This window comes from Lagenorhynchus albirostris, chromosome 3 (genome assembly GCF_949774975.1).
Source record: "Lagenorhynchus albirostris chromosome 3, mLagAlb1.1, whole genome shotgun sequence".
Taxonomy (NCBI): Eukaryota; Metazoa; Chordata; class Mammalia; order Artiodactyla; family Delphinidae; genus Lagenorhynchus; species Lagenorhynchus albirostris.
Window position 1 is genome coordinate 133,848,802 of NC_083097.1, and position 14,735 is coordinate 133,863,536.

Genomic DNA, 14,735 nt, shown 5'->3' on the forward strand with positions numbered 1-14,735 from the left:
GTTTAGTAACCCTTCAGTGCCCTAACAAGGAGACTGTTAGTACCCTAACTGTCATCTAACTCAAAATCTCATACTTTCTCCTGGTCTCCTTTTTCTCTACCTTGTATGCATGCCAGGGAGTCCATATGGTCAGCAAACCACTTCTAGATGAATTAGAACATCCTTGTAAATAAATAAAATATTACAAGTCTCCCTCTTATCTTGCCAGCCCCACGGAAAACATACCAGTCAGCAAATAAAACCAGCGTTTTCTTTATTTGACTACAGCCATGAGAAAAGTAGGCTGTTGAAGGGAAATGAACTCTAAGGTAAACTTATACAATATGCCCATGAGAAACAAAAAGATATATCTGGGCTAACTTTTGAAAGGTCTGTTTAAGATACCAGCAAAACTGCCTCACTTGTATCGAGGAAAAATAAGAACAGTAGGATAAGAGATGCAAAGAATACCAGCATAATGTATAGAGCAAGTAGTCTATGAAGTACAGACTCTGAAGTCGGGCTCTCTGGGTTTGAATCCTAGATCTACTACTTATTTGCTGTGCAACTCTGGGCAAGTTACTTAACATCTCTTTAGTCTCATTTTCCTCACCTTTACAGCAGGGTGCCCACAGCACTATGTGCACAACACAGTCAGGACTCAATGAGTGTTTGTGTCATTATAGTTAGTGCCACTATTCCACAGAGCTCTGTGGTTACGTAGACCTGGGGTTGACTCCCAGTTTCAACTCTAATTGTGCCTTTGGGTAAGTTATTAATCCCTCTAAATCCCAGTTTTCCCACCTGTCAAATGAGGATAATAACTGTTATAGCTTATAAGACTTGTTGGAGGATTTGATGACATGATATAAATAAAATGATTACCACAGTGCTGGCACAGAGTAAATGCTCCAAAAATGTGAGCTGATAATAGTCCCCAAATATCAGCAACAGCAATAAGAAGAAGAAAAAGAATACATATTACTACCTGGCATGATCACTATTAAGCAGGGCAGCAAAGTCTGAGCGCTGTTTCTCCTTTGTCGGCAATGCTGTTGGTGGTGTCATATTCAAATAAAGATAAAGTAGATCACCTGCTTAGCAGTGACCTGTGGCTCATGAACTCTTTAATCTGCCTGATGCCGAGAGCTTGCTGGCTACCAAATCCCCAGTGTTAGGATTTCTGGTGTTACCTGCTTTATGGATTACTCAAGGGATACTTTGAAAATCAGTCTTCACTTACATCCTTGTTCATTATCTTGACTTCTTGCCGGGTCCTTTCTATTGCAAGGGAAGACAAAAGACACCTTCCCCGCTGCTCAAAGAAAAAGGCCTGATTTGATGCTTGAAAATCTGGGGCCTCCTTCCTCTATTTTATGACACATCTGGATACTCTTAACCCTAATGTTCTGTTCTTGCGTCTGTCTTGCTTTTTCAAGTAGGAAAATCAATTGATAAGATGTAACATGCCACCCTCAGTAACAAAAGATGACATCCGTATTTTTCTGCTAAACGAGACCCTTCACCAAAATGCTCTTACCTAAGTGGGGCTGGCTGGAGTTCTGCACCAACACCAGTCCTATAAAGGGCCATTGTCCAAATGCAAAGCTCTGAGCATTCATCCTCTGCCCTTGTGTTTTGAAGGTGCATTGCATTTCTGTCAGGAAGTTGGTGAGATTTTACAGACATTATTCTCATGATCCCCAGAATCGCAGAGAGACCCGTGCAAGCCTAGGCCAACCGGAACTGGAAAGCCATCAGGGATGGACCCCATGCCCTCTGACATCTGTGCAACTCCTAAAATCCATACTTGCCAGCCAGCATACCATGGGCAAGAGCAAAGAGCTCTAAATGGATTTGGACGGAAACTAGCAGTGTGAGCATAAGCAGGTGACATGCTCTCTCCAGGTCTGTTTCCTTCTCTGGAATATGAAGGGTGTGTTAGATGACCGTCTGTACTTCAGTGGCTCTTCACTCAGCGTGAGCCGTGTGTTCAGTCGCTGACCACAGTGGGAGGGGAGCGAGAGACTTGGGACAGCATGTTTCTCTTTGTTGTTTAGTTTATTTTCACTTGTCCAGGTAAGTCTCTACAAGTTCAGAAAGTAAATTTCTTAGCTACTTATGAAAAAAGAAAATTAATAAGCCAAAACCATCTGGAAAAAGAACTCTCCAAATGTTGGACTTTCTTCTTATTTTGAACACATGCACTATTAATAGAATGAGAAGTGATCAGGGGGACAGCTCCAAGGCACAGCCATCTCTGTCATGAGCTTCCAAAGGCTGGCAGGGAAGCGCAAGGTTATAAGCCACTCAGAGCAATCTTGCCCTGGGCTTTTACGACACACTAGGAGTCCATGTAATTGACACTGAGCTCTTAAAAGGCTTGCGTGGCCCCCAGAAGTGACATTTCACAACTGTCTCTGACCACGGCCTGAGCATCCACACAGGCCTGCGTGATCTGACCCTCAGCAGCTTCCCCAGCCTTGTCTCCTGTCACTCAGTGGCCAGAGCAACAGGAACCATCACAGGCTGCTTCTGGTTCCTTGAACTCACCTAAGCAAAACAGTCTTTGCACATGCTATTCCATCTGCCTGGAAATTTGTTTCTGTCCCCTTGTCAGGGGAAAACTTACTCATCTCTTAGGTTTTGGCATAAATGAGATTTCCTCAAAGAAGTCTTTCCTGACACCTCACTTCTCCTCACTCCTTTTACGGTCCCCCTTTTATTTATTTATTTACTTATTTATTTATTTATTATTTATTTATGGCTGTGTTGGGTCTTCGCTTCTGTGAGAGGGCTTTCTCCAGTTGTGGCAAGCGGGGGCCACTCTTCATCGCGGTGCGTGGGCCTCTCATTATTGCGGCCTCTCTTGTTGCGGAGCACAGGCTCCAGACGCACAGGCTCAGTAGTTGTGGCTCACGGGCCCAGTTGCTCCGCGGCATGTGCGATCTTGCCAGACCAGGGCTCAAACCTGTGTCCCCTGCATTGGCAGGCAGATTCTCAACCACTGCGCCACCAGGGAAGCCCTACGGTCCCCCTTTTATACACAAGTCTGATGAGTTAGTTGTAAGTTGTGTTTAGCGTCTTTCTTCTCTATTTACATCATAATTTTGTGAAGACAGGCACTGTATCTACCTGGGCTCCTGCAGCACCTAGCTCCCCATCTGGCATGTAACAGATGCTTAGTATGAAGGAATGGAGGAAGGAATGATCCATTACTGACATGACATAAGAATGATCTCTTACTGACACCTAAGAGAGGGCTACACTAGAAACAGCCAGTGGATTTCTCTGTTCTCCTGAAGACCTGTTTCTCCAAAGGCACCTCAGGCGGTATCAGATGAGCAAAGGCACGCGTCAATGGCTTCAGTCCAGAGCACCAAAAAATAGTGTATGCTAAAAGGTCTAGAGACGGCCCCACCCAGCTCTGAGAAAACATACAAAAATTGAGGCCAGAGAAGCAAAGGGACCTTCCCAGAGTCACAGAGCTAGTTAACGGCAGAGTCAGGACTGGACCCAGCTCTCCAGTCAGACAGCCAATCCTCGTCCTATTAGATCCAACGGACACTTACTAGCCACTTCTTAGGGCCTCATTACAAAGAAGGGAGGAGAGGGAGTCTCTTGTTTCTTTGGAAGCTCCATGCTGTCTCTCAATTTGGAGTAATCTCCCCAAGCCTGAACTGTCTTTCTCCACATGTCCAGAAAACAACAAATTTAAGTGCAGCTGGGAGTCAATGGGGCCGGATACCCAGGGGCAACCAACAGCAGCAAAAACTGCTTGTCTGGAGCAAAAGGATTAAAGAAGGTCAAATGCTAAAGAGCAAGAATAACACCATATTGTCAGGGGCAGCTGGAAGGGGCCACTACAATGGAAAGGTCAGAACTGACTGGTGGTGGGGAAAATCTGATTCTTTCTCTACTGCTGTACTTACAGCAAGGAGATAGGCCCAGCAAGTCTAACACCACTCTTTATTCTACAAAGGATTTTCAGTTTGACCAAACTCCACTTCTGCTTTATTTTGGGATCCTGGCACCATTATACTTCACATGTCAATCTCTGTAATTACTGTGAAGGGAAATTTAATTCATTCGTATCTGATGCTCACAAAGCTAAATTTCAATCGCTTTCCATTTTAAAAAGCGAGGTGTTTTAAAACATCTATGCTTGAGCCAGGAAACTAAGTCCTCAGGTCAGAACTCATGAACGGTAAAATGTTCATCTTCTCAAAACTCTGTGATGACCTAGATGGAGGGGGAAAGGGGAGGAGGGAGGTCCAAGAGGGAGGGGATATAGGTATACACATAGCTGATTCACTTCACTGTACAGCAGAAACCAACACAGCATTGTAAAGAAATTTTACCCCAATTAAAAAAAAAAAATGTTCAAACTGTTTCTCAAAAAATAAATAAAATAAAATAAAAACTCTTGATTAATACAGTCCTACTGATTTTTCAAATAAATATGCAGGTTTGTACAAATTCATAATAATTAAAAAAAACCACCTTGATCTGAAGAACAGCAGATCAGGGCCTTAACCCCACTCCCAGAAAGGGTGTTGGCCAGGCGCCCGACCCGCTCAGATTTGCCCAATGATCCCGGAGAAGGCAAGTCCCCCAACAGTGCAGCAAGGGAAGAGAGCGGAGGGAGGGAGGGAGAAAAACACATGCACGCCAAAAAAAAAAGATGTCCCCTAAAATAAAATGAGCATTTAAACTGCTTGTCAGCCGGCTCCCTAACAAAGCCAGTAGTGTATTCACAGGCATTTGCATAAATGCTGCTGGTGAGTTCACCATAGCTGCTAGCGCTAATGGTCCAGAAAGTAATTTAGTCACTTCTCCCAGCATTCTATGTCAGAATGATGAGCAGCAGCACTTTGCCTTGTTGCATATTAGATCATTGGATAATAAAGTGTTAGCGCATGCAAGCTGACAGGGTCCCTGCACTACAGCTTTTGAGGGCAACGCTTCTTGCCACGGGGGAAAAAAAAAGAGAGAAACTGACGCCACGGTAGGCCTTACATTCAGGTCAACACAACCTGAAACTCAGAAGAGCAGCGATAGTACACTCTGCAGGCCCTCTGAAGATCCCCAGCACACAGGCCCCACAGTCTGCCCAAGTGATGGGGAAGGCGTGGGAGGGGCACACAGGCCAGAGCTGTGCATTTACAGCCCATGGGGTCAGCTCAGCGGCTCTGATCCCAAGCCTATGCTTTTCCAAAAATCACAATCCTGAGAGCAGTTAGCTTCTGAGGCTGCTTCTCCCCACAACCGTACATCTTCTACAAAGCTGTTGCTTAAACAGAAAAACCTCACTGGCCTAAACTCGCTCATAAATATCTAGCCAAAGGAAATCTCAGTATTTATGAATGAAGAAAAAAATAGGAGGGAGGACAGTCACCACGAGATCCAGTGTGCCAGGATTCACCCTCTCTGGACCACACCAGAGTCTGTGAAATAAATCCACCTTTGTCAACTCTCCTACTTGAAATACAGGGACAGTTATCCGAGCACAGAGGTCTGTGAGTCCATGGTTCACACAGGGGAGAAGGCGTGAATGTAACACGTGGTCACTATTTCTCCTATATGCAAAAAGATGAGCCGTGGAAGAGAACTTTCCTCCAACCTTCTGACAAGCCCAAGACAAACAGAGATGTGCAGAATGGCTCAAAATAATTCAGGCTACCTGTAAATGAGTTGGTACAGAGCCCAGAAGGAGGGAAAACAAGACTCCTACAGGTCACCTAGGAGGTGAAAATACTGCGCACAGTCTCGCTGTGGGGCAGCTGTGTGAGGTGGGGTGGAGGCGGGAGCGGCCGAGGAGGGCCATGGCTCTGTGAGTCTTAAACAGGGCATTCTTCAATGGCAAGATGAAGCATTACCATGCCCCCAAATTGATGCAAACTAGCATCTAAGTCCACTCCCACACATCACCAATGAAGAGCCCATAGTCACTCTCTGCTGAGTAGATATTTATGTATCAGCGGGAAGCGTCTAAATGAGTGGGTGGTTATGTGTGGTTGGTTGATTCATTCTGCAGAGAAGCAGATTTCCACATTATTGTCATTACTGAGAACCTCAAAGTGTCTGCCTTTTTATTCTTCTGGATAGAAGTGAAGTCAGGTTTTGGTGAGAGGGAGGCCCCCTAGCTGAAGGAGACAGGACACACCCAAGTCCCCAGTGATGGTTAACCGTAAATAAACAGTGAAATGTCATCATTTTCTTGAGTGACACGCTAAGAAGAACGTGGCCATTTGTGGACTGGTCACCTGCAGCAGAGGAATAAAATGTTGTCTTTAAAACTTAGAATAGTTTGTTGTTGTTTTTTGTTTTTTTTTTTTTTACAAATTATGCGAATCTAAAAGGAAAGGTGGTGGCAATGGATAAATTAAGATTAGATTTACCATACCTATACAAATACAGATTAAGTACATATATCAGAAAGCCCGAGCACATAGCAAGGGAGGTCTACGGAACACTCTGTAATCTTTTACATGGGAAAAGGATCTGTACGTGAATAGATATATATGATGTACGAATGAACCAGATTGTGTACACCTAGGACAAACTGTATTCTAATCATTACCCCAATTAAAACAACGAAAAAAAAAAAACTTAGAATGAAATGCTAGCCCAGCTGAAATATTAATATGTTCACCTAAAAGGGAGAATATTTGAGCTGGGAGGCAGCTTAGCGACGTTCTGATGCAGAGATCTCCAAATGTGAGCCTGTGGCTGTCTTCTACCTAAGTGACTTTCCCCCCTGTTCCTCCCTTCAGGGGCTAAAACATTTGTAATTAGTTACCAGCAATTAAAAAATAGGAGAGTTTTACTTCTGGTCAAACTGGAGCATCTGACCCCACCCGGCTCTCCCTGCCCTGGGTGACAACTGCCTGGGGCTGGGGTCGGCAGAGCATGAACTTGTCCTTCTTCCGCAGTCTCCACCCAGCCCACTTCCCCCGTGCACGTGACCTGCCCCCACCCAAGGCACACATTTTTTTTTTTTTTTTACCCCTACAGATCATCCCTTTCATTTTGCCAAGAAGGAAACTAAGGATCCCAAAAGGTAAGTCGACTTGTCCAAGGTCACACAAAGGCCAGAAATGAAGCTCAGACCTGAATTTGGTTTCCCAGCTCCTATTTCAAGGCTCTTTTTCCTCCACATCATGATGTCAAATAATGTTCCTGACCGCCAAGCCCTAGAGGCGTCCTAGCTAGCTGGTTATTTTTTACTGGTTTGTGTTGGGATTTTTTTTTTTGGTGGAGGGATGATTTACAAGGCATCGTGTGCTCTCCAACGACCTTCCCAAGGGCAGGCATGGGAGCTGGATGTGGTCTGCACTTGGAGCACATTTTGAAACTGTGAATCCATGACTGTTAGATACCAAAATGACAGTCAAGTCTGTTCCCAGACACGACAGTAACTAACCAGTCATGGTCGAAAACAAGACTTTAGCTTTTAAGCTAGTGCTGTCCAAATTGTACCGACTGAGTATTTACCTATTTTTTCCTTCTTCCTTTCACCTAAATATCTCTAATCATACAATGCCTGAAGTGACTCCAAGGGTATTAAAAGGCAACATTACTGTAAAGTGAGGATTAGAATAATTTTAAGTACAGAAATGGAACTAGGAATGTAATCACGAGCAGGTGTTCCAAATGGCCTCCTGCAAAAAGTAATATCCATACATCTCAGCACTAATGAAACCATAAAGAAGTAGCTTTTGGAATACGCTGGTTTATTTTAAGAAGACTGTAACACTGGATTGGTAAAGAATCCCTTCTACGAGTGTTACACCTGGCTAACTAATAAAAAAGTACAGTTTTGTGTATTCCTTAACTGCAGGGGAAAAAATCAGGCAAAATGATGACAGTGGTGTGTTTATTAAACTGGGACGCTGACAGGGAAAGGAGTTTTCTACCTTATGAACTATATCACAGACAGCTCATGGCCCATCAAAAAGTCAGACAATCGGGTGGTAGTTTGTGTGATAGTGTTTTTAAAAGAATCTGGATGACCTAGCAAACTGGAAAGTGAAGTGGGGAAATGAGTTAAGAGTTTAATTTGAGGAGACTGGAGAAAATCTACCATGTTGATTGATATCCAGTAGAGTCTCAGTCACTGTCCTGGGTGGGTGGGTGGGTGGGTGGGTGGGTGGGTGGGTGGATGGATGGATGGATGGATGGATGGATGGATGGATGAACAGAGGGATACATTATATATACATGCAGCACAGAAACATTTGGACATATGCTAAATCCAGCCTATCGTTCCTTTGCGTGGCATTTACTTTCCTTGGTTCAAATTTTTGCCTCCAGTCCACTCAAGGGTACAACTCATTAGCCATAAAATCAAGACAAATGTGATTTCTCCCCACCAAATTCTACCTACATAAAGCAGACTGTATCACGTGGTAATGAGGGTAGGGGTGTGCACAGGGCATGGGAGGGACATTTAGTTTGGACTTTATATTCAGAAAACACCTCCAACCTAGACTTCAGACCTTATCTCCAAAAGAAGTTAAGTATGTAGTCACAGAGCTACACCAGCAGGACTGTAAAGACAGTGAAGTTCATTATACAACCAGGTCAACCATAAACTTAAAATATATCATGATTTTTGTTGCCCTGTTTTGGCCTTTCATTATTTTTTAATCAAGTGGGAGCTTAAAATAAAGCAGGGGTCCAGTCTCCCTCTGTCTTTCAACCTGAAGGAAGGATGTGTCAGCCATTTCCAGGGTAGGGAGCTATGCAACAAGAAAGGCTGGCCCTCAAAGACATCCTCCTGTCTTTAAATACTCAGCATCAATATTGTTCAACAGGACATTTGAAATTTGAAAAGGGGTAGAACATGTGGTGGAGTTGTAAGAAAGAAACCAAATAAATGCACAGTTAAAGTAGCAATGCCAACCAATGAAAATGATTCGCCTACCATGTTCCAGATAAGAGGGCGTACCTTCCGAGGGGTCAAGCCTCCGAGCCCTCCGCCCATGCTTGGAGTTATTATGGACAAACATATTATCAGAGACTGCCAGGACATGGCCATCCACATTGACTGTCGTAGACACCACGACCTGGAGACAGAAGAGAGAAATGAAGGAACATTTTAATATAAAAGCATGGAAGGTAATAAACTCAAGTTAAATAAATAACAGCTGGGAGCTGAAGAAAATTGCATAGCTATTTCACATAATAACTGGTGCTTATGCTGTACAAGTCTAACAAGAGGAGCTATTGATGAGTGGGTCTTTGGCATGGAACGCTTTTGATGCAGTTTTAAGTAAAATTGCACAGTTTATAGTTATACAGCAGAAGGTACACTGTTAACCATAATTTAACAGGAAGATCTTTATTAGCATATTTTTTTTACACAAGGGTGGTTGTGTTTCACCTAAATTGCCCTTCAGTTTAGACACTGAAGCAGATATCACAGTTGATCATGCAAATAAAACTCTTTTGAATCTTTAAAATATTTCTTCCCCCCAGCACTGCGTCAGGGTTAAGGGGATAGAGAAATGAAAAAGAGAGGTTTCAGTGAGAGCTGGGATGAAGCTTTCTCTCCTGGGTGTCTTTTTGGGGTTTCTTGTACTTTTTTTCTTACCACATTAGTTTAGTTAATCAGACATCAGACCAAAGCCCCCCTCACCACCATCACCACCACCACCCCAAAATCCACGCTAATCAAGGGACTTAGAGCTGTGTTTCAAAGCCAAAAAAAAAGAAAACAAAAGAAAAAAAGATAGCCCTGGCCCAAGGTACATTCAGCTACTGTGGCGGTCTCATAAACTGACTGAACGGAGTTTGCCGGAAAGGACAGAGGCAAAGGTGTTTTCTCAGAGAACTTTGACTAAAACACTGAGACAAAATGACCTACAGTTCTCCTTATATTAAATGGGTAAGAGGATTAAAACCCAACCCCACAGAGATATGTTTATTCATGCGACCTCTTACAACCAAATATAATAATTGTCTGTAATTGCAGCTTCAGCACCCACCTCATGCTCTGACATGGGAAACAGCAATCAGCCGGCTCCCGTTTAATCCACCTATTATGTTGACTAATTAACTTTGCTCCACAGTTTATTTCTTCCTCCATTATCAGCCCCTGTCAGCCGCAAGCACCCTGCAGCACAGGGGGGACCTCAGGCTCTTTGATTGATCACCGATAGATTGACATGCAGATTAATTTAATTAGAATCACCTCACTTGAGAAATGAAAGACAATGGCAAGAGGGCTAACAGATCTGCTCTTATAATGAGGTGAACCTCCAGAGCCAAGGCTGAGGTTTTCTGATTTATTTTTGCTCAATTCCCTGGTTGCTTGGAAAGACTGGTGCTTTAATTGCTCTTGGTTTTGAGACGCCTAAGCCCCCGAAGAGGTGAAACGTTTTACAAGGATTGGCACATACTGAGGCCCCAGTTTCTGAGGAAGACTTTTCTCCAAGTTGGGGAAAGGGGACCCTGACTTCTAGAGCCTTGAGCAATGCTACGATTTCATCACCTGAGTTGGGCAGAGGGGAAAATGCTAGGCCTGGGAACCTTAAGCCCTGCCTGGCAAAGCACCCTGCCCCCAATCCACCAATGGTTGCCATACTTAAAAGTTCCACTGTCTCCTCTTTGACCTAAAGGCATCCTGGCAAAATATGGCGGATTTCCTTCCCCCTTGCCTTCAAGATGGCAACCAAATTTTTTGTTGTTGTTGTTTTCCTTCGGGCCCTCCCCTCTGCGGACCCAAGGCCCTGCTCCTTTTATCAAGGCTCTAGTATTTCTCAGACCCATGAAGCAACACTGTGGTCATCCTGCCGTGGGGTCTCCCAGGGATGACTGCTGGGGAGGGCTTCTGTGGGATCCCCTCCACCCTCCCTCAGGGTCTTCACCTTGACCCGCCCCCCCCCCCCAACCAGGACTTGGAGCCTCGCCTGATTTTATTTTTTATCTCTATTTTGTTAAAATGCAAAGTAAACAATTAAGAGAGTCCATTCAGGGACTCAGGGTATTCTCTTTAGTCATTGTGAAACCCAAAATTCCAGCCAGGGCAAGTCATTCATGGAAGGATGCAGTAAGTTTGAAGCAGCAGTTTGCAAAGTGGTTTTTCTCTTTCTTCATGATTGATCAACCAGATGTGACAGCCTGAAGTTTCTGTGTATGTCTCATCAATTGTAGGTTAATTTAAAAGAAGAAGGAAGAGGAGGAGGAGGAGGGAGAGGAGAAGAAAGTTCTCTATCCTTTTATTTTCAAAAAGTACTATGAGTGGTGGCAGAGTCCATATTATTTAAAGCAACGGAAACTCACTTTTCTTTTTAGTTAAGAAGATGACTTCGTGGGGCATTTATAATTATGTAACAGAGCTGGGTCTTTCAGAGAAATTTTGATTTACTGCAAGACCACAAATGAGTGGTCACTGGAGTCGTTAGCTGAAGAAACTATAAAAGGAATGACAAACGGTATCTGTTCGCAGTGTCAGGAAATACAGAAAGTGGTTATTCTAGATGTCTGTCTTAAGAAAAAAAAAAGGCAATGACAATCCACTGTGCACCTGTAAGACCGAGTGCTACAGGCTTAAAATATTCAGTATCATTTAAAGACCCTGTCATCTAATTCCTACATTGAACAAAAATATCGAGACAGTTAAGAAAAAAAAAAGAAAACTACACCCTATATGTTTTTACTTTCTTGGTAAGAGAAGGATCACCAAGACCACATGTGCAGTAAGATCATTTCATTGAAAGACCAGTTACAATTGGAGAAAGATGATACAGAGAACCCTCATGCCTTTAATTTCTAGCAAATAAACACCTATTATGTTTCTCAAAAACTCATAACACAACACATTTTAACTTCCCTACCCTGAAAAAATTTCTCTCATTCCAATTTGGAAATGATCAGGATATAGTTAAATAAAATAAATGCTGCAATTAATCCACAGAGCAACTTGTAAATAAAAAAAAAATCTAATGGTGAGATGCAAAGGGAGCACTGAAAAGTCCTTTAAAAATAAGCCTATAGTAGGAGGGAAAAGGGCCTTTACAGTTTAAACACAAGATTAATGAGGTGCTGACACATTCATGCAGGCAAAGGGACAGATGGACCTGCCAAATCTTCCACCTTCCCAAATTGTGTCAACAAAACCCAGCTTGAATTTGAGACAGATAAACATGGAAAATGATTTTACACTTGGACTCAACCACCCCTTCCCTTTCAACCTCCTTCCTCACTCCCCTGACCCAGGGTAAGATGAGGAACAGGTATATTTAGAATTTTATGATATCTCTTATAATTAAAACTTTACTCTCTAGAACTGCACTAATACAGTAATCACACATGTGGCTGTTTAATTTTTAATTAAGTAAAATTTAAAATTCCATTGTTCCCAAGTTTCCATAGCCACATTTCAAGTGGTCAGTAGCTGCATGTGGCTGGACACCACTATAATAGGGCAGTTATAGAACACTGCAGAATATTCTACTGGACAGTGCTGCTATAGAATGGTTTTTTGTTTGTTTGTTTTTTGCGGTACGCAGGCCTCTCACTGTTGTGGCTTCTCCCGTTGCGGAGCACAGGCCCTGGATGCGCAGGCTCAGCGGCCATGGCTCACAGGCCCAGCCGCTCCGCGGCATGTGGGATCCTCCCGGACTGGGACACAAACCCGTGTCCCCTACATTGGCAGGCGGACTCTCAACCACTGTGCCACCAGGGAAGCCCTATAGAATGGTTTTGAAATAAATTGTTCCAACTTATTCATGAGGATGCCCAATTTATTCCTCCTGAAATAAGTATTAAGCCAGGTGGACATGTTTAGGGTCGTATACATATATATTTTTATCCCTGTATTTTTTGGAAGTAAATTTCTATTTGGGGGAGGGGCATGGCTTTTTAGTATAGCAATCCAGAGATGTGCTGATGAATACCCAGTGTGTTCCCTGGTATCTTCTGTTTGCAACCAACCCTCCAGGTGAGGGGATAAAAAGGGTGAAGGGAAGTCCACAGGTACCCACAGACTTCGGGGATTTTACAATGAAGTTTCTGACTTCTTGGCTCATATCAGTGGTTCAGAAATTTTCTCTGTTATATCCTGGATCTAAATTCCCTGAAGGTTATTACTTTTACTATCTACCCCCATCTATTTAGAATTAGAAAAAATTCAACACAAAATTTATGACTTTTGACTCTCAATCTTTCCTAGCTGATGTTGTCTTTGGCCAGCTTAACTTAACCTCTCTAAGCCCCAGTGTCCCTGACTCTCAAATGGAAATGATAATAGTACCTAACTCATAAGGTTACTGTGAGGCTTATATTATTTAAAGTGGTTAGCATGGTTTCCAGTTCTTATAGAGCAAATGTTAGCAGTGGTAGCATAGTTGTTGCTTTGTTGGTGATCTCATCAAAAAGTTCAGGAGTCTATAAACTGTTATTTTAAATACAAGGCTGCAGAAATTATTTCTTCTACATTCACTGCTCTATCAGTTTAACACTGAAATCTTACAAATTTAAAGACCTTCGTGCTCATGATATATAATTATATAATTTAGACCTCTTGTGAATTGCAAGTTTCAATGGTTTATGTAATTTTGCTCTCTATAAACCATCTTCCTATTGGCCTTTTACATTCTAGGCTTGAAATGAAATAAAACCTTACAGCTTTGAAAACAGTCCATAAATTTTCTGCATCTTATCAATGCAGTCTAGTTTCCCCAATACTTCATTTGAATGAGGGGTTCTCTGAGAGTTTTCTTATTGGTAATTATTTCTTTGCTATCATTCCTTAGGTTGTCCCTCTTCCCTTCCTATCAAGCCGGAGACTTTGTATGTCCCAACTATATTATCTCAGATTCATGAAGCATGATCTCTGTCTCATGAGCAGATTTTCAGAAAGACACAAGCAGCTAAATTCAGTCATGAGTGGCAGATCACATTAACAAAAGTAGCAGCTCATGTGGAAGAAGGGGTTAGGACAGAAGCAACAAAAAGAGTTGAAATCTGTGTCTTTAAATATTTCTAGAACAAATACAGTGCTGGGGGAAAATTAAATCATAAAAATATTTTCACTGTTTAAATTTAGAATATTTTGGTAGGCAGTACCTCTAAAATATAACCACTTTAGCAACTTAATTTTGAATAATGATTTAAAAATTATAAATCTTGGTTTTCAATGCTAATATATGATAATTCAGTGTAAGGAAATTAGTGCTAAAGTTGGTCTATTACATGGCTTCCTTACCTCGGGGTTTAGCTTATTCTATGTTTGCATTAATTCAGAGCCCTTAATAATGAGGCATGAAATGCACTGACCAGAAGTACATGAAATAAAAAGGCATTAAGCAACATTCCATGGAATAATACTCGACAATAAAAAGGAACAAGCTATTGATATATCTGGATGAATCTCCTGAGAATTATGTCAAGTGAAAAAGCCAATAACAAAAGGCTACATACTGCATATTATGGGCTGAATTTTGTCTCCCACAAAATTCATATGTTGAAGTCCTAATCCCAGAACCTCAGAATGTGACCGTATTTGGAGATAGGGCCTTTGAAGGGGTAATTAAGTTAAAATGAGGCTGTTCGGGTGAGACTTAATCTAATCTGATTGGTCTCCTTATAAGAAGAGGAAATTTGGGCACACAAGGTGTTCATGCAAAGAGGAAAGACCATGTGAGGACACAGTGAGAAGGTGGCCATCTGCAAACCAAGGAAAGGCCTCAGAGGAAACCAAACCTGCTGACACCTTGAGCTGGGACTTCCAGCCTCTCGAACTTTGA

At 42.5% G+C, this 14,735-nt stretch overlaps 1 protein-coding gene across 8 annotated transcripts in view; it reads right to left on the minus strand.

Moving 5' to 3' along the window:
- Positions 1–14,735, minus strand: part of EBF1 (EBF transcription factor 1) — a 413,301-nt gene that overhangs the window by 116,764 nt on the left and 281,802 nt on the right. For 5 of the 8 annotated variants that reach the window (XM_060144143.1, XM_060144141.1, XM_060144138.1 and 2 more), the window contains one exon: positions 8,933–9,050. In XM_060144143.1, coding sequence (XP_060000126.1) covers positions 8,933–9,050 — 118 coding nt within the window. Of the gene's footprint in view, positions 1–8,908; positions 9,051–14,735 lie in introns of all 8 variants that reach the window. The other 3 variants (XM_060144139.1, XM_060144140.1, XM_060144136.1) reach the window with 1 other exon arrangement.